This window comes from Arvicola amphibius, chromosome 3 (genome assembly GCF_903992535.2).
Source record: "Arvicola amphibius chromosome 3, mArvAmp1.2, whole genome shotgun sequence".
Lineage (NCBI taxonomy): Eukaryota > Metazoa > Chordata > Mammalia > Rodentia > Cricetidae > Arvicola > Arvicola amphibius.
This window is the reverse complement of record NC_052049.1, coordinates 84,351,400-84,370,217: the sequence shown is the minus strand read 5'-3', so window position 1 is coordinate 84,370,217 and position 18,818 is coordinate 84,351,400. Positions and strand designations below refer to the sequence as shown.

Genomic DNA, 18,818 nt, shown 5'->3' with positions numbered 1-18,818 from the left:
AACCACACAACAGTCAAGCATCAAAAGTAGAACTGGGAGCTGGAAAGATGGCTCAGAAGTGCTTGCTGCTCTTCCAGAGGACCTGAGTTCATTCCCTACCACACCCACGTCGGGCAGCCCCCAACTGACTAACTCCAGCTCCAGGGATTCCAGTGCCATCTTTTGATCTCCATGGACACCTGTACATGCACTCAGGGGGACACACACACACACACACACACACACACACACACACACACCCCTCTGCTGCAACTGGACTGCCACAGAGTTCAGTTTAACCAGGAAGAACTGATACTCGTCAGCATTCCCCTGGCTGAGTGCTTTCTGCTCTGCCTGGATGGGAACCCAGGGTAGGCAGGCTTGTTAACCGCTGGTCTCCAGCAGCTTGCATTCACCTTGGCGTGATAGCAGTGAGTGCTGGCAGTCGGGTGGGGTGGGGGCACTGTCAAATGGCACTCTCTAGGGCTTCCACTTTCCCTTTTCTGTATGAATGCCGTGACCACTCTAGGAACTTGACAGCATCTTCAGGTGTCAGTGCCACAGTCACATCCAAACTTGACCGAGCTTGTGCACGTATATCCAAAAATGCTAAGACTAAACCTTAATTACAAGTATAATAATAAAATTGATGTTTGTTTAACCAATCATATTTGAGACGACCTAACTGTCCCTGAAACTCCCCTTAGTTGTGCTTAAAAGGACCCTGCATACTCCTCCCTGGTCCTTGCCATCTTGTGCAGGCGAACGACCCCGCATATGCTGTAATATTAATAAACGCTCTTTGCTCTTAAATACTATTTGAGTCTGGGATCTTCCTTCAGCATTTCTCGGACCCTACAAAGTCACCTAGAGGAGACGCCTTTTGGGTGTGTCTGTAAGGGTGTTCCCAGAGAGGTTGAATTCGGAAGTGAAAACCTACCCAACCCGGGTGGTGGTGGCGGCGGTGCATGCCTTTAATCTCGGCACTCGGGAGGCCAATATGGGCAGATCTCTGTGAGTTCGAGTCCAGCCTGGTCTACAGAGCTAGTTCCAGGACAGGCTCCAAAGCTACAGAGAAACCGTCTCGAAAAACAACAGCAAAACAACAAAAAAAAAATCAAACAACTAATCAAATAATTAACCAAATAACAAGGGAGCTGTGTGCTTCTATAACAAATTAGGAAAGAAGTTATTTTAAAACCAAGCTGCCAACCAACCAGCTAACCAACTGATAAACTTCCCGCGGGCGGTATCTGACGACCAGCACACCAGCCCCCTTCTCCGCAGCGGCGGCGTCTCCGTCAACCGGAAGCTTCCGGCTCCGCCGTGAGTCACACCGGAAGTGTCCGAGCATCTGGCCCTCCATGCCTGCTCAGAGTGTTCCGCCCGACGCGGCGCGGAGCATTGTGGGCGCTGGTGAGCGGCTGGTTTCGGTGCGGGCGGCAGCGACCCGCTTTCGCGGAGCTTGGCGTCTGGGCTCCGCCGTGGAGCCCGCAGGCCGCTGCCAGCATGTCGGGCGTGCGAGCCGTGCGCATCAGCATCGAGTCGGCCTGCGAGAAGCAGGTGCAGGAGGTGGGCCTCGATGGCACCGAGACCTACCTGCAGCCGCTGTCCATGTCACAGAACCTGGCGCGCCTGGCGCAGCGCATCGACTTCAGCCAGGGCTCGGGCTCCGAGGAGGAGGAGGCGGCGGGGCCCGACGGCGACGCGCAGGACTGGGCGGGCGCCGGGGCCGAGCAGGACGACGAGGAGGGTGAGGCTCTGCCCGCGTTTCTCTCTCTGCCCCGAGGGTCTCCCCGAGGGGTAAAGCGCATCTTTAATAATGTGCTTGTCACTTTGCTCCTCTGCTTGTGGATGCGAGTAGCAGCCGTCGCTGTAAAGACGTGTATTGACTGCAGTGGAAGAGGGTCGTGTACTCCTCCTAGCAGGCCAGGAGAAGCATTCGGCTTTTTTATTAGAACAGCTGAAAGCTTTAGGGAGATTTTAGGTGGAGTCGGGTGATTCTTAAAGATGACCTCGGAAGCTTTCAGCTGAATGAATTACAAGGAAACAAAACCGATTTGGAGAAGCAACCAGACTGGATTTTAGACTCTCCTTTATTATCAGAGGATTAAGGGGGAAAAAAAAAACCCACCCACAGTTATTGATTGAATGATGTGACAGGATCGGTATCAGTGAGGATGTTCGTGTAGAGTGTGGTAGCACAGATTTGTATTCCTAGAACTCGCCAGGCAGAGGCAGGTTTCTAAATGATCACAACAGCCTGAGCTAATAGTGAGAAACCGTCTCAATAAGTAAATAAATAAGTAAACGTTTTTTATATACTTGGTAGAAAATTAAAACATTGTTATTATTCTGTATTGAAAAAGCAGATAGCTCTGCAGGTTTTTATCTCCTTTGTATCTTATGGTTGGGGTCAGCACAACATGAGGGACTGTATTAAAGGCCAGAGCATTAGGAAGGTTGAGAAGCACTATCCTGTGTTGTGTGAAGGACTAAGTGGATCTGCTATGCAGGTACGAGGTGTGTTTAGGACACAGCAGTGAAGGAAAGGGCAAGTGACAGGAGAATGGGAATGTGTGTGTGTGAGTTAGCCGGAAAACCTTGGCAAGGGTTTATCCCAGCTGTTAAGAGTGGTATGTCTCAGAAGGGAGGAGAGTCAGGCCTGGGAATAAAGAGAAACTTTGACTTTCACTCCCTGATGATTTTAGCTTGAATTCTATAAAACGAGCATGTATTAAAAATTGATTAAAAGGAAAATATGCTCTTGCAGCCAGTAGGAGTGCTGGTGTTGTAGACCATTTGGGGCTTTGCCTGGTTTTTGCTGTTTAGAAATCCGCTACCATTCTAATGCAGGAAGGAAGAAGGCTGTTTTAAAAGTGCTGGGGATATAGTTCAGTGTTTGTCTGTCATGAGTGAAGTCCTTAGGTTTAAAAAGATTTGAGTGCCTACATAAGCTATCAGGACAGATTGGGCCTGTGGAAGTCAGGCCGCGTTTGCTTCCCCTAGAAAGAGTGCTGTTTTAAACGTCAGCAGCTCAAGACAGGGTGGTGAGAAGGAGATGAAATGGCACTTGGGAAGAAAGCTTTGCTTCTGCTTTTCATACTTTTAAAAATAATTATTTAAATTCATTTTATGTGCATTGATGTGAAGGTGTCAGAGCTTCTGGAACTGAGTTACAGACAGTTGTGAGCTGCCATGCAGGTGCTGGGAATTGAACCTGGGTCCTCTAGAAGAACACCAGTGCTCTTCATTGCTCAGCCGTCTCTCAGTGCCCCTTTTCCTATGTTTAAACCTCTACATGAGCTTCTTTCTTTTAGTCTGTGTAACCAGTACACACGTGTTTCTGTTTTTCCCTTCTGTTTTTCAGGGCTGGTGAAATTCCAACCTTCTCTGTGGCCTTGGGACTCAGTGAGGAACAATTTGCGAAGTGCCCTCACGGAGATGTGTGTTCTCTATGATGTCCTCAGTATTGTCAGGGACAAAAAGTTCATGACCCTGGACCCCGTCTCTCAGGATGCGCTTCCTCCCAAACAGGTACGTGTGGCCTCTGGCCAGACAGCCTCTCTTCAGGTTCAGCACCAGCAGCTGGTTGTGTGCATTTTCTCCCTTTTTTTTTTTGAAAAACTAAACGCATGAGTTAGAGAGCCGACTGAGGGATTAAGAGCGCATATTGTTGCAGATGGCCGGAGTTCAGTGCTTAACACCCATGTCGGGCAGCTCCAGCGGCAGGAGAGCTGACACCCCGCTGACCTCTTCATAAGCTCAGACTTACATGCTCACATAATAAAGTAATGGTAAGAAAGAGAAAAACTAAGTCCAGGTGAAGATGTACGGACCGAACAAGCACTTCCCAGATGAGAGCATCTTTGAGTCAGGCTCCTTGAAGAAGGAACAGAATGATGTGGCTTCTCCCATCCAAATACTAGGCCAGCCTGACCCAGCTTAGCGGACTTCTGGGGACTATTCAGAACATTATGGTCTTAGAGAACTGGCCTTTTTATGAAATGTCCACGTTTTTCGCTTTGTTTTCTGATGTGCTCCTACTGTCAGAAAACTTGCGCCTACTAGACTTGCCATTTGGAAGTGTAGCTCTTCCATAAAGCACACAGCTGGTCATTGTGGCAAACACAGTCTGAGGTCGGTGGGTGTAGTCGGTGTGTGCTGTGGGCCTGACACCAGTCACAATTCCACGAGCACATTAGTGGGCTGTGGTGAGTTTAAAGTGTGTTCACGGGAGGCACCTGCTTGGTCATATGCTGACTACTGAAAGCTGGCATTGATGTGTGCCATGTAGGTGGTGGTTTCTATGCATAGGTTATATCTAGGCGGGGGTTTGGGATTTAATGTGCCACAGAAAGAGGTAGGGTGGTGAAGAAGCACAGCACCCTGGCGTAGGTTTGCCCCGGCTATGTATTGCTGAGTTCTAGTTTCTAGACCACCGTGGTGGTTTGACTTAGGTCTTTTTGTAAGTTTGTCAAGAAGCAGGTAACTTCTGTTTTAAAAAAAGGTTTTGCAAGGGAAAAGTTTTTCTCAAAGGTTTGGTATATATCACTTCCCCACCCACCTGCTTTCTTCTGTGTGTGTATCCGAGTGTATGTGCACACGTGTGGAAGGGTTACAGGACAGGCTCTCTGTGTGTGTATCTGTGTGTGCGCTCACATGTGGAAGGATTAGAGGAAGGCTCTGTGTGTATCTATGTGTGCACACACATGTGGAAGGGTTAGAGGACAGGCTCTGAGTGTGTATCTGTGTGTGTGCACATGTGTGTGGAAGGGTTAGAGTACAGACATTACGTTGGGCGTCTTCCTCACTTGCTCTCCGAATCATAGTTTTGAGTCAGCTTCTCTTTCTGAACATAAAATTCACCAGCTGGCAGATGGACTGGCCAGCATGCCTCCAGAATTGTCCTCCTCCCTGGGGCTTCTTGGGCTGCAGGTGTGTGTGGCTGTGCTGGGGTTTACGTGAGTGTTGGGGCTTGCATGGCGGGCCCCTTGCCGACTGTCGTCTTTCTTCCTCACTGTGTTTGTTTGCTTTAGTTACACATTTCCTGGTTGAGAGAACAGGCAGTTTATGGTTATCTGAACTAGTGGCTCTCCAGCTTTGGGTAGAAACCATGCTGGGTTGTTTTGGCAGAGTCCGCAGACCCTGCAGCTGATCTCTAAGAAGAAGTCCCTTGCCGGAGCAGCTCAAATCCTACTCAAGGGGGCGGAAAGACTGACCAAGTCCGTGACCGAGAACCAGGAAAACAAGCTCCAGCGAGACTTCAACTCTGAGCTCTTGCGGCTACGGCAGCACTGGAAACTGAGGAAAGTTGGAGACAAGATCCTGGGCGACCTGAGCTACAGAAGTGCGGGTATAGACATCTGACCGTAGAAACTGCTTTGTGTGAGCAGAGGGTGTAGTAAACTGTGATGTCTCCCAGTCTCCTGTCGTGATCATTGCTGAGCTCCATGTTGTACAGTGCTATTTAATTTCTTTACCTGTAACCCGAAACTTGCTTGCCAGGACCTGCTGTGAAACACCTGGAGTCCCAACACTTGAAGGCCTATGTGGGAGGGTCAGGAGTTCAAGGCTAGCTTTGCCTACATGAGACCCTATCTTAAAAACCCCACACAGACCATTCTTACAGTCCTATAATAAACAGCCTACCATCAGTTTGAAAACCTTTTAGATATATTTAAGAGAGAGTTCAGAGCTCACTGGAGATGGCCAAGCGTTGCTGCTGGGCTGCTTGAGAACAGTGGTAGAAATGCATGAGGCCCCCTGTGCCAGAGTCGGGCACAGCTGTTATCAACACACAGTGAGTCGGGTCAGTGCCCCACACTGAAATGAGTTCCACTACAAGATGAGTTGGTGCTTTCTGGTTTTAGGCATTGTAAGTTCTTTCTCCTAAAGCAGTTACGGACAGACATTTAGTTTCTCCTTGGGGTGGTCCTTTTGAGGTTATGGACAGACATTTAGTTTCTCCTTTTGAGGTTGTGGAAGAACTTAGTTGCATTCTTTCACCGCAAGAAGATCCTGAATGTCCTCCCTTGTTAGACAGGCATTGGACCCAAGCATGCACTCGTGGTGGAACAATTACTTAGACTCTGACCTGCACACAGGTGTGTCAGCAGTAGAGGAACTGGCTGGAAATAGAACTGCAAGCGCTGTTGATCTGTCCTTCGATGCTGAGTTCAGATCTAAGGATTGAGCTCAGAGGGGCATGTTGTTAGAACACAGTGTGCGGCCTGAGAAGGTCAGATTACAGCTCTGCCTTTGGGACGGGTGCAGGATGGCACCCCGTGCTTGCCTGGCATCATTTGTTGTTGCTTTTATCTTGACACACAGACTCATTGCATAGCTCTGACTGGCCCAGACTTCACTATATGGACCAGGCTGGCCTGACCTGAAACTGCCTCCACCTCTCTTCTTCCTTTTTTGGTTTGGCTCACTAGGGCCTCCTTTCTGTGCACATGCACATGCCCAGTGGAAGGAACTCATGCTTTAGTGATGTGTCATGCTTGACATTTTGTGTTAAGTTAATGTGCTGTGTTAATTATTTTAATCTTTAATACTCTATTAGGGTCTCTCTTTCCCCATCATGGCACCTTTGAAGTGATTAAGAACACAGACATTGATTTGGATAAAAAGATCCCAGAAGATTACTGTCCCCTGGACGTCCAGATTCCTAGTGATTTGGAGGGGTCTGCGTACATCAAGGTACCTATCGAGGCTTTTTCCAGTCATTTCTTGCCAGTCGTCCTGAGGCAACTTTGCTAATGTTTTTCATGTTGTCTAGGTTTCTATTCAAAAGCAGGCTCCAGACATTGGTGATCTTGGCACAGTAAACCTCTTCAAGAGACCATTGCCCAAGTCCAAACCAGGTATGTCCCGGCCTCTACCCCCCTTCTGTTCTTACATAGTCAGTAAGCCAAAGAGGGCGAGAGGGAAAGAGACGTTCCGTGTGAGAACGGTAGAAGGACGGTTCAAAGGCACAGTGGCGTCATGAAAGATGTTTTAGCACTGAGGGCTGAGAGAAGGAGGGGTTCTCAGAAAGACGCCCTAGAGCACAGACACGGGTTTCTCAAAGAACTGCCATCGGTTTTGGCTTTTTAGGACCATCTCTGCCTCTGCACTGGCTGCAGGCGTGAAGTGCCGTGCCTGCTTCTAGATGTGTACTTGTTATAACTTGCAAACAAACCACTAGTGAGTGGCTGTGTGTCTTTGTAGACTGAACTGCCCTAGTTGTCTCTGTGTGACAGAAGTAAGATTTTCCCGCCCATCCAAGGCTCAGGGACAGACGAAGATGTAGGAACCAGATGTGGGGAGGGTGCTGTGAAGCAGCATCGTCGGGGTGGGACACAGCATCACACTTGTGCTCTCTGTGCCCGTGGTTACCTGCTGCAGACTTGTACAAGACTAGGCCCTCACCATTTCATCGAGGATGGTCGAGGGGCTTGTAAAGCCCCATACCGTTACTGAGGGACTATAGGTGTCTATCTCATGATTCCTAGGCAAGATATATCATTTTCCTCATTCCTCAGTGGTATAATACGGGGAGTGGGGGGAGCTGCAGGCTTTATAGGCAGCAGCAAAACCACCCAGGTGAAGTAAATTTGGTTTATCTTCGTCAGCTGTCCCTGGTTCATCATCTTAGTGAAGCTGTCACTGGTTCAGACTTCTGGAGTCTGACACTGGGTTGTTTATTTTAACCATATTTAAGCACAGCACAGTTTTGAGACTTGTTTCTGATAACAGTTAACTCGGTGCTGTGAGTACAGCAAAGCTTGAGACATAAATTGACACTGAAGCTCTTTATAGAGTACGTCTGGCTTCTGTAAAGATGGGCACTGTTGACTGGAAATAGTGCTCAAGGCTTAGGGAGAATGGCTGGGGTGAATATAAGGCCCATGGAGTCAGGATTTGACCTGGTCCTAAGATAACGCTGAAGTCATTTAGGCTGATCTAAAGTACAAGTGACATTCTCATAAGGATGGGATTAATACACTCAGAAGCAACGCTCAAGATATAGAGGGAAAGGGTCTGGGATAAAGAAAAGATAAATTCTGGGGGATGTGGGTGAGGCTCTGCAGACAGCAAAGGATCACAGTATTCTGCAGGAAGACAGGTAAACATCCTTCCTTTGAAGAGATAAGCCTGTTTGTTTCCTTTTTCTGGCTTCTCCAGTGTTTATCTGTGTACGCAAGAACCTCTTGCCTGGGCTGGAGAGATGGCTCAGTGGTTAAAGGTCTTCCAAAGGTCATGAGTTCAATTCCCAACAACCACATGGTGACTCACAACCATCTGTAATGAGATCTGGTGCCCTCTTCTGGCCTGCAGGCATACATTCAGACTGTATACATAGTAAATAAAATCTTAAAAAAAAAAAAGAACTTCTTGCCATCTACAACAGCCATTGATTAGTTGCTTGTGTTCCTGTAAATAATGTCATGCTCAGTGATCTCAATCTCATTCCTGTAAATAATCTCATCACATGCTCAGAACAGTCACAAACTCTCTCTCTCTCTCTCTCTCTCTCTCTCTCTCTCTCTCTCTCTCTCTCACGCACGCATGCACGCACGCACGCATGCACATACACAAAGATGGGGACTTTGGAAGAAGAATTAGAGCCAGAGAGGAAGGGATAAGAGAGACAGTGGTGAAAATGAACAAAAGTCTGTTTGCATCTGACAATTTGTCAAAAAATTTTAATGTAATTTTATGTTTGAGAAAAGATTGTATCAGCATTCTGAGCCTTTGATTATGAAGTCAGGTTATCATTTGTGCCACTGTGTACATAATCTGGCTGGACACTGAGATTATACATGCATCTCTCTTTCAGGTTCTCCACATTGGCAGACGAAACTAGAAGCAGCACAGAATGTTCTTCTTTGTAAAGAAATTTTTGCACAGCTTTCTCGGGAAGCCGTTCAGATTAAGTCTCAGATCCCTCACATTGTGGTGAAAAACCAGATCATCTCTCAGCCCTTCCCAAGTAAGAGCAGGCAGCCTGCTGAGGCTGCGGACAGGACCTTGTGTGCGTGTGCTGGACATCATGGCGGCCAGCAAAGCTGGGGGCCTTTGTTCTCTGTCCCGAGGGTGGCACCTTGGGCTTTCACAGGGTGTTAAAACCATGTGGTGCTGTGGCTTCAGACAGCAGTAGCTGCTGTCAGATGGCATTTCCTTTGAAGGATATTGCCTTTTCTAAATGAGGTACCACTTTGAATATTCCTAATTTGTAGAGAAGAGTTTTCTGTTCAGAAGCAACCAGGCTTAACCTAAAAATCAGTTGTCATTAGCTATACACTTGGTTTAGGCAGTGGCTCTCATGACCCCTTTGGGGTTACATATCAAGTATTTTTGTTACAACTCATAACAGTAGCAAAATTACAGTTATGACATAGCAACAAAATAATTGTATGGTTGGGGTCAGCACAGCATGAGGAGCTGTAGTAAAGAGTCAGCATTAGGAAGGCTGAGAACCACTGGTTTCGGGTTGACATGAACAGTTTTTCCCTATTGCTTTTGGGAGCAGGGAAGAGAGCCTGATAAAACCAGGTACTAACTCCATGTTGAAATAGAACTAGTAAAGCTTGTTCTTAAGATTCTGTGCTTATAAAAACAAGAACCACGTTTCCCCCAGTCTTCAGCTCAGAAGCAGCACCGCGTTACAGTCTGGAACTACAGTTGTCTGAGTCTGTGGGCTTTATCAAGTAAGGGCAGTCATTGGAGTAGAGGTCCTTAGGAGGCAAGTTGACAGGATTGTCCTTTGTGAAATTGGTCTCCAGTTCTTGGCTTGTCTGCATCTGTCCTGCCTCTCTACACAGGCTTGCAGCTGTCCATTTCCCTGTGCCACTCCTCAAATGATAAGAAGTCCCAGAAGTGTGCCTCCGAGAAGCCGGGTCCAGAGGATCACCTCTACGTCCTGGAGCACAACTTGCACCTGCTGATCAGAGAGGTAACTCAAGTGTGGCTCTGCGGTGCACAAGCCTCCCCCACAGAGTCAGTATCGTGTGTGCGGCAGTGGTTTGAAAGAGCCTGCTGTGTGCCAGGGGATCCGGAGATAATCAGTCATGATCCTTGCTCCCAGGATGTCTTGTAGAGCTAGGGATATGCAGTAAGTTCTGCATTTACCATGGGAAGCTTGTGCCGCTGGACAGAGAAAGGGTGGCTCTTGTCTGGGGGCCTGAGCTGTACAGTAATGTCCTGTTTTAAAAATTTTTATAGACGAATATATTCCAGCCTTCCACCCCAACTCCCACCCCCAAATCCCAGGGTGTTGTTTAGTTGGTCATAATGGTATACAAGTCTGTGTTTTTTAAAAGGGTTTTTCAAAGCTGGGCAGTGGTGGCTCATGCCTTTAATCCCAGCACTTAGGAGGCAGAAGCAGGCGGATTTCTGCGAGTTTGAGGCTAGCCTGGTCTACAAGAACAAGTTCCAGGACAGGTTTCAAAGCAACACAGAGAAACCCTATCTCAAATAATAATAATAATAATAATAATAATAATAATAATAATTAATAAATAAAAGATTTTTCAGACTGAGGATTTCACTCAGGGTTGAGCACTTGCTTAACATGGGTGATGCTGTCACTTTAATCCTAGTATTACATGTTTCTGGGGGCTGCCAAACAGTCTAGGACAGTTGATTAACTATCTGTCATGAGATGAGACTTAGTGAAGAATGCTTTTTAATTTAAAACTTTGAAGGTAAAGATGGCAGCTCAGAGGAGCCCTCCTCTTTACAGACCTGCGTCCTGCCCATGGCCACCCGGTGCTTTACCTCTGTACCCAGAAGATGATGATGATCTAGTCCTGGCTAACTGTACCAACCTAGCCTATGTAGACAGGCTGGCATCTGCCCCTGAGTACTGAAATTAAAAGCATTGCTATGTCTAGCAAGATTACTTTGATTATTTTCAAAAGGACTTTTCCTTTTTTTTTTTTTTTTTTTTTTTTTTTTTTTTTGTTTTTTGAGACAGGGTTTCTCTGTAGCTTTGGAGTCTGTCCTGTCCTGGAACTAGCTCTTGTAGACCAGACTGGCCTCGAACTCACAGAGATCTGCCTGCCTCTGCCTTCCGAGTGCTGGGATTAAGGGCGTGAGCCACTACTGCCCGGCTCTATTTCCAAAAATTTGAGCCAATCTTTGGTTAAACATTTTTGGCCTGCTTATGACCCAGGTGCTGGTTCTTAATGACTTTTTTTTTGTCAGTTTCATAAACAGACCTTGAGTTCCGTTGTGATGCCTCACCCAGCGAGTGCTCCTTTTGGCCACAAGAGAATGAGACTTTCGGGTCCTCAGGCTTTTGATAAAAATGAAATTAATTCAATACAGTCTACAGAAGGACTCCTGGAAAAAATAATTAAACAAGCCAAGCATATTTTTCTAAGGAGCAGGTAAGAATGAAGAAAGTTACTGGTTTTCTGTGCCACTGGGTCATTTTCCTGTTCCCTTTAATGTGTGTTGACTTTGAGTGTGCGTAAAGTTTGTTTCCCCAGGGAGAAAGTGGCCAAGAGTAAGATCATGGTGACCTGCCTGCCTGCCTGCCTCCCTCCTTCCCTCCCTCCCTCCCTCCCTCCCTCCCTCCCTCCCTCCCTCCCTCCCCCTCCCCCCCCTCTCTCTCTCTCTCCCTATCTATCCCTCTCTCCCTCTCTCTCCCTCCCTCCCTCCCTCCCTCCCTCCCTCCCTCCCTCCCTCCCTCCCTCCCTCTCTCTCTCTCTCTCTCTCTCTCTCCTTATTTATTTATCTTTTGAGACAGGATCTTGGTCAATGTAGCCCTGGCTCTACTAGAACTTGCTGTATAGACCAAGCTGGCCTTGAACTCACAGAGCTCTGCCTACTTCTGTCTCTTGAGTTCTGGGATTAAAGGTGTACACCACCATGGCCAGCCAGTGTTGTTGTTGTTGTTGTTGTTGTTGTTTTGCAGTGCTGGACAGTATTCTCCCACTAGACCACCTCAGAGCCCCAGTAAGACAGGGGCTTACACCTAAGGCCTACACCTTAGACTGGACTCAGGCTTGCTTTCCTCCTGCCTCCTCTCCTGTAGGCATGTGCACTAGCTTTCTCTCTCCTCTTTTTCTTAAAAACAAAAAAATTTAGAGTCATTTTAATCCTTAGTCTTATACATTTTTCTTTCATTAAGATATTTTAGCAGTTATATAACATAACATTCGACACATATTCCATGATTTATTTTCCCAGTTACTTGTTGGGGTGTATGTATGTATGTGGCCATGGATCCAGCTTGGCAGCTAGTACTTGGTAGGCAAGCCTCTGCCACTGAACTGCATCCAGTTGGTTGATATTTGCTGAGCAGAACATCCTCATATACCTGTCTGCTGCAGGTATTTTGTAGCATTGTTCAAGAGAGGAAAGGAAGCTAAGAGCAAATGTTGTGTGTGTGCACAAACCTCTTGGGCTGGTCTCCTGTGTTCTGTTTGCCCTCAGCACCTTTCCATTTCTGATAAAGCACTAGGGTCAGACAGACAATGAGACTAAGGGCCTTTAGTGGCCTGGTGGGTGCACATACTTTATGCTTTGATTTAAGCACTGTGTGTAAGATAAGGATTGCTGCTTCAGAATTTTGTTCCTGGGTTTGGGCTCTGAAGTTAATTCCTTGCTGTCCCTCAATTATTTATGTATGACCCATGGCAAATGCTTAACCTGTTTCCAAAGATGCATGTAGTAAATAGTCCTGCCAACCTACTACTTAGAGCTAAAGGCAGGAGGGTTAGGAATTCAAAGCCAGCCCTAGCTACAAGAGACCATATCTTAACCCACCCCTCCTCATTCAAAAAGGAAGGAAGGAAAAAGAAGGAAGGAGGCTTTCTTACTTAGGTAATGGAGCTTTCCTAAAGCCAGACGAGGCACACAGCTATAATCTCAGCACTCAGGAGGCTGAGGCAAAAGAATGATGAGTTCCAGCCAAGCTGGGGCTACAGAGGGACAGACTGCTTCAAAGCAAGATAAAATAAAAAACAAAAGCCAGTGCCTGCCAAACACAGGGCTGTTAGGGAGAAGAGATGATAATGTTCTTGACCACATGCATAGTCTAGATACTGCAGTGTAGCTGACTTTCTTCGTGGGTGATGTTTGGATTGGGCTCAAGGCTCTGGTTTGCCTTGATTATGATTTTAATAATAACAGGTCTGGTGTATTCCAAGTCACTCGTTGCCAGAGATCAGGCACTGACATCTGTGAATGGTGCATGATAGATTAGAACCCGCAAGTGTCTTGTGCTGTGGCAGTAAGCGTTCACGAGCAGAGGTGTGAGTGCGTCTCGTGGTGCAAACTGAGAACAGCACAGCAGTGTGTATCCAAGGGCTTCCAGAAACCTCACCTTTCCAGTGGGGAGCTGATGAAAAAGCAGGCACGCTGTGAAACTTTCTAGGTTTTATAAAATTGATGCTTTCATTTATATGGTGATTTTTAATTTTTTAATTTTCCTTTTGAAGAACTGCTGCAACCATTGACAGCTTGGCAAGTCGCATTGAAGACCCCCAGATCCAGGCCCACTGGTCAAACATCAGTGACGTTTATGAGTCCAGTGTGAAGGTTTTGATCACGTCTCAAGGTTATGAGCAAATATGCAAGTGAGTGTCGCCAGGAGGTCCCGCAGGTGGATGCCAGGCACTGCTGAGCCTTTCCCAAGGACTCTGCAGTGCCAGGTTGTCATACGGTTCCCATAATTATATCACGAGAAAGTGTTTGCAGAAACAAGAGGTAAGGGCTGGAGCCATGGCTCAGTGGCTTAAAGTGCTCTTCCAGGGGACCTGAGCTCTGTTCCTAGCCCCACATGAGGTGGCTCACAACTGCCCGGACCTCTAGCTCCAGGGAATCTTAGATTCTCCTCTGACCTCCAGGGTGCTTACATCTTAAAACCACATAAAATCTCATTTACAGTTTTGTGTTGGGCCATATTCATAGCTATCCTTAGCTACATGCAACCTTTGGGCTACGTGTCGAACATGCCTAGGTTTTAAAGTGGAAATGTGTCACTTGCTGAGACACTCTCCAAGCCTGCATCAGTTCTTGGCTACAGGCTATGCAGGTCTAGTGTGTCAGGCGTGAGTTGGCCATCCGAGCCGGCACTCAGCATTGTCTGCTCAGGGCAGTCTGCATTTGTAGTTCTCGTCTGACTTGGTGCTGCCCTCTTGGTTCTGATCCATTAGTTGATGATTGTGCCTCTCAACCAAGTTGACCATGTGCGTCTGCGAAAGAGTGGCCGGTCCTTGTCCTGGCCTTCTTAGGCAGAGCTTGGGTAAGGTGTATTGCTAGGATGCTTGTTTGGCGTGCACAAGACCCTGGTTTCCATTCCCAGCATTGCAACAAAAAGAAGTGTATTCTCAGTTTGATCCCCAACACCTTATGATAAAATCAGGTGTGGTAGTGTACACCTGTAATCCCAGAGTTTGGGAGGGGGAGGCAGAAAGATCTGGTGAGGTCAAGGTCAGCCTGGGCTTTACAAAACTGCATTTAAAAGGAACAGGTTCAGCCTCTTGTGTTGGTCTGAGCAATTGTACCCTTCCCACGTTGGTTTGAGAGACCTGACCCTGCCTCTCTAGGCTCTGCAAGTGCTTAGTTGCTAATTTAAGACAGAGCTAACTGGCCACTGTGACCCCTGTGAAGGAGCAGCAGGAGATCTGGTACAGTACTAATCTTCAGTGTAGCCAGTTTTAATAACAATAAACAAGCATGAGGTCAAATACAGAAGGTAAAAGCATGTGAAGGAACTGAGGGGAGTGGGTTTTACATGTGTTTCCTTATTTGGGGGGTTGTTGTGCATGCATGGTACATGCATAGAGGTAGAGGACAGTCTGGGAATTGGTTTTCTCCTGCCACCATGTGGGTAGCTGGGATTGAACTTAGGTCCTCAGGCTTGGCTGCAAGAACCCTTATCCACTTCTTAATTCAGGGCCAGCCGGTATCCTGCCACTTGGGGATGTCCTCCAGCTAGGCTGCTGTGGAGCTAGTGCCCAGTATACCCTGAGGAAAGCTGCCTTGGATCTCATTTGGTGGAGGCTAAGAAGCCACCCTCCTCTCTGTACCATAAAAGTTAGTTTAGGTTGTCAGAACTGCTGCTGTTTTTGTCCATGCTGTCAACATGATATAAAGATCCTTGGGGCTGTACAAACTAGAGTGTGTGTCTGCAGGTCCATCCAGCTGCAATTGAACATTGGTGTTGAGCAGGTACGCGTGGTGCACAGAGACGGGCGGGTGATCACGTTGTCTCACCAGGAGCAGGAACTGCAGGATTTCCTTCTGTCTCAGGTATACTGCACACTGTGCATTTGGTTAGAGTTTTTGTTGTTTTATTTCTTTGAGCTAGGATCTCAGTGTGGCTCAGAGGTCCCTCTGCCTCTGCCTCTGCCTCTGCCTCTGCCTCTGCCTCTGCCTCTGCCTCTGCCTCTGCCTCTGCCTCTGCCTCTGCCTCCTGGTTGCTCGGATGGCAGGTGTGCAGCACATGCCTGGCCACACTTCCAGCCTAAATTCCCTTGTTTCATTAACTGCTTGACGAACAAGCTGAGCATAGGGTAGCTGCAATGGTTGCAGAAAGAGAAACCGTTGTTTCTGCCGTCGTTTATTTCCAGTATGCACTTGGGTTCATCTCGTCCTGGTTTTATTTGCACTCCCTTTGTGATACACTGAAGCATCGGTTCTGTAGCCAGCAATCTCTCACGACTGTTGGGAAATGGATCCTTTCCAGGAGTGGGGAAGCATTAGCTTAAGGAAGCCAAGGAGAGGAAGACAGATGCAAACTACAGCAGCCATTATCCATAGTAACAAGTTTGGTGCTTTAGTCTCTGTTTTCGGAAGGGGTCTCGTGTGGAAGAGCAGTGCAGAAAGTACTGGGTTCTAGTCCCTGCCCCGTGGACTTGTTTTGTGACTCTGGGGTATAAGAAGGACAGGAGTTTGTGACCCTGGGGTGCAAGAAGAGCAGGAGTTTGTGACCCTGGGGTACAAGATAATCAAGATGCCAAGTAGTCAGGTGTACCTGTGAGGGACACGGCTAACCTAACCCTAGCTGGTTACGTTGAAGTGGGTTTGGTTAACTGAAGTACACACACAGATGTGTTGAGTGTCTTAGAGAATCGCATGTCTAGAGACCAAGGTCTGCGAGTGGACAGGGACCAGGGAAGGCAGGTGGTGCTGCTGCTGCCTTTACTGCTGCTGGCAGAGCTCATCCCACCAGGAAGGGAAGGAAGAACAGGTGGGATGCTGTTTACAGAGTCAGCTGACCATGTGAGTGGCATGCAGTGGTCACCTGAGGTCAGTAGTCTTCTGGCCCTTGGGTCTGTGACGTAGAACAATCCTCTTGACTAAATGAGCAGCTTTTTGTCATGATACCCAACTGATGTAGCCAGCCTCAGAGGGACAGTACCAGGAAGACAAGACCTGACCCACTCTGCTCCTTCTGCTGGCTGCATTTAGTAACCGCTGCTGAAATGGCTGCCATTACCTGAAGCCAGAGAACACAGAAAGCTAATGGAGTCTGCACTCTAGGGCAGAGAATACAGAGAGACAGTGCCAGGCCACTGCACCCTCTGCAGTGGAAGGTGGGGCCCTCCCCTCCCCTCTAGCAGTCATGTCACACCGGAGAATTCCCCAGATGTGGGCCAGAGGTTAAGAGCCCCAGCAAACTTAGGATTGATTCCATCAGATCACCAAAGTGTGCCTGAGCTTGAGTCACATCTTCTCGTTCACAGATGTCACAGCACCAGGTGCACGCGGTTCAGCAGCTTGCCAAGGTCATGGGCTGGCAGGTCCTCAGCTTCAGTAACCACGTGGGACTCGGGCCCATAGAGAGCATCGGCAATGCCTCCGCCATCACAGTGGCCTCCCCAAGTGGTGACTATGCTATTTCAGGTACTTTCCGCTGCTCCATATGGGGGTAACTCTAACATTCCGCTAAATGTGAGTAGAAGCCATCTGACTGTGATGAGCTAACGTGTTTACACTGCTGTTTTCTGATATTATTTGTTACTCAAGTCAGGAGTGAGTGAGTGAGTGTGTGTGTGTGTGTGTGTGTGTAGGGAGGGAGGAAAGTGTGAGAGAGCTTACTAAGCAAGCTTCTGTTCTTAAACTGAGGCTCCTGGTAAGTTCACAGGGCCGTGTTTTAGATCTCACCTGCATCAGTTCAAACTTCATTGAAACCAAGAGTTCTTCCTTTATTTCTTTTTCTGGGAGACCAGGTCTTGTGTGGAGTTTAGGCTGGCTTCAAACTCTGTATAGCTCACCATTGAGTTTGCTTTGTAGCCTAGGCCAGCCTTGGTCCTCCTGGCTAGGCCTTTGAGGGCTTGGATTGCAGGCATAGGTCACAATACCTAGCACATCTTGTCTAATTTTTTATAGGACAAATAATTCAAAGATATTTAAATCATCTTAGAATATGTGCAAAAATTTAGCATTTGGAGGTCTGACAAGATGGTATAGCAGGTAAAGGCACTCACCACCAAGCCTGATGACCTGAGTTTGATTCCAAGATCCACGTGATGGTCAGAGGGAACAAACTGGAAGCTGTCTTCTGACTTCCACATGTACACACACACGCATTCATACATACATATATGTGCATAAGTTAATAAATAAATTTAGTATTTTGGAAATGAAGCACTGCCTTTGAACTTACTATGTAGCCAAAACTAGCCTTGAACTCGTGTTCCTGCAGACTGTACCTCCTAGGTGCTGGGGTTAGGGGTGTGTACCACCATGACCAGCTCCTGAACCCTTGTTAACGAGACTGTCTTAGCTGTTGGGTAGGTATCTGTGCTCACAGAACAAAGTGTAGGTTTTCCATTTCTTCATAAGTTTCAGAGTGTGTGTACTGATTATTGTTTTCCTCAATAGTTCGTAACGGACCCGAGAGTGGCAGCAAGATTATGGTTCAGTTTCCCCGGAACCAATGCAAAGACCTTCCGAAGAGTGACGTTTTACAGGACAACAAGTGGAGCCATCTGCGTGGACCTTTCAAGGAGGTTCAGTGGAACAAGATGGAGGGCCGTAATTTCGTTTATAAAATGGAGCTGCTTATGTCTGCACTGAGCCCCTGTCTGTTGTGATTTTCTCCAGAACAAGTTCCAGAAGCATTGACTTGGATGTTTGCAGCTACAAGCACAAGAGAGAGAGACGTCTTCCATATAAGTACTGGCACTCCTGTCCTTCACAGGAGCCCGGTGTGAAAGTTAGCAGCTGGCTTCCTCTCACTTTATAAGTGACGAGTGCTTTGGAAGAGAAGTTTCTGTACTGTGGTAGTATGCAGTATGGGGAGATGTAAAATAGTACATTTTTTTATACAGCTAACGTGAAAGCATTACTAACTTAAGGGCTTGAATTTGGTTTTTAAAATAAAATAAAAAATCTTATCTTTGATGTTAACATAAGCTTTGTGTTTAAAATCTCCAAGTGCTTTATGAATTTCTTACAACCCATATAATCTCTGTCTCAAATCAACCACTCCTAGTGTTTCTTTAAAACCACCTAAGAACATCTTATGATGCAGATTCACTGAGCACACAGGCCCTTTCTCTGAAACTCGCCAAGATCACCCACAGGAAACAGCCCCAGCACTGGGGCTCTTGGGTATTTGGGAAGTAAAGTGCCTCTTACTCCCCTGGGCCAACAAGAGCCACTAAGAACTTCTCAGAAGGGAATGTAGGAGACCGTGTGGTCTAGGGCTTGTTTCTCTCTAATCTGTCTTAAGTGGCTCTCGATGCTTCCTCATTCCTATTCGTCTTTGACTTCCTCTGCAGAAAGAGGTCATCAGATCTTGCTTTTTGGTGTGAGATTTTTTTTTTATTTGCTTTGTGATTTGAGACATAATCTTATTCTGTAGCAAAGGTTGACCTTGAATTTGT

At 47.2% G+C, this 18,818-nt stretch overlaps 1 protein-coding gene across 1 annotated transcript; it reads left to right on the top strand.

Annotated features, from left to right (window-relative positions):
* The first annotated feature begins 1,373 nt into the window (after nucleotides 1–1,373).
* Nucleotides 1,374–18,344, top strand: Med17 (mediator complex subunit 17). Its single transcript, XM_038323670.1, has 12 exons — nucleotides 1,374–1,732; nucleotides 3,350–3,516; nucleotides 5,116–5,335; nucleotides 6,548–6,684; nucleotides 6,764–6,848; nucleotides 8,807–8,959; nucleotides 9,792–9,922; nucleotides 11,176–11,360; nucleotides 13,419–13,556; nucleotides 15,117–15,234; nucleotides 16,671–16,830; nucleotides 17,812–18,344. The coding sequence occupies exons 1-12, from the start codon at nucleotides 1,489–1,491 to the stop codon at nucleotides 18,021–18,023; spliced, it is 1,950 nt and encodes a 649-aa protein (XP_038179598.1). The 5' UTR covers nucleotides 1,374–1,488; the 3' UTR covers nucleotides 18,024–18,344.
* Nucleotides 18,345–18,818: the final 474 nt, after the last annotated feature.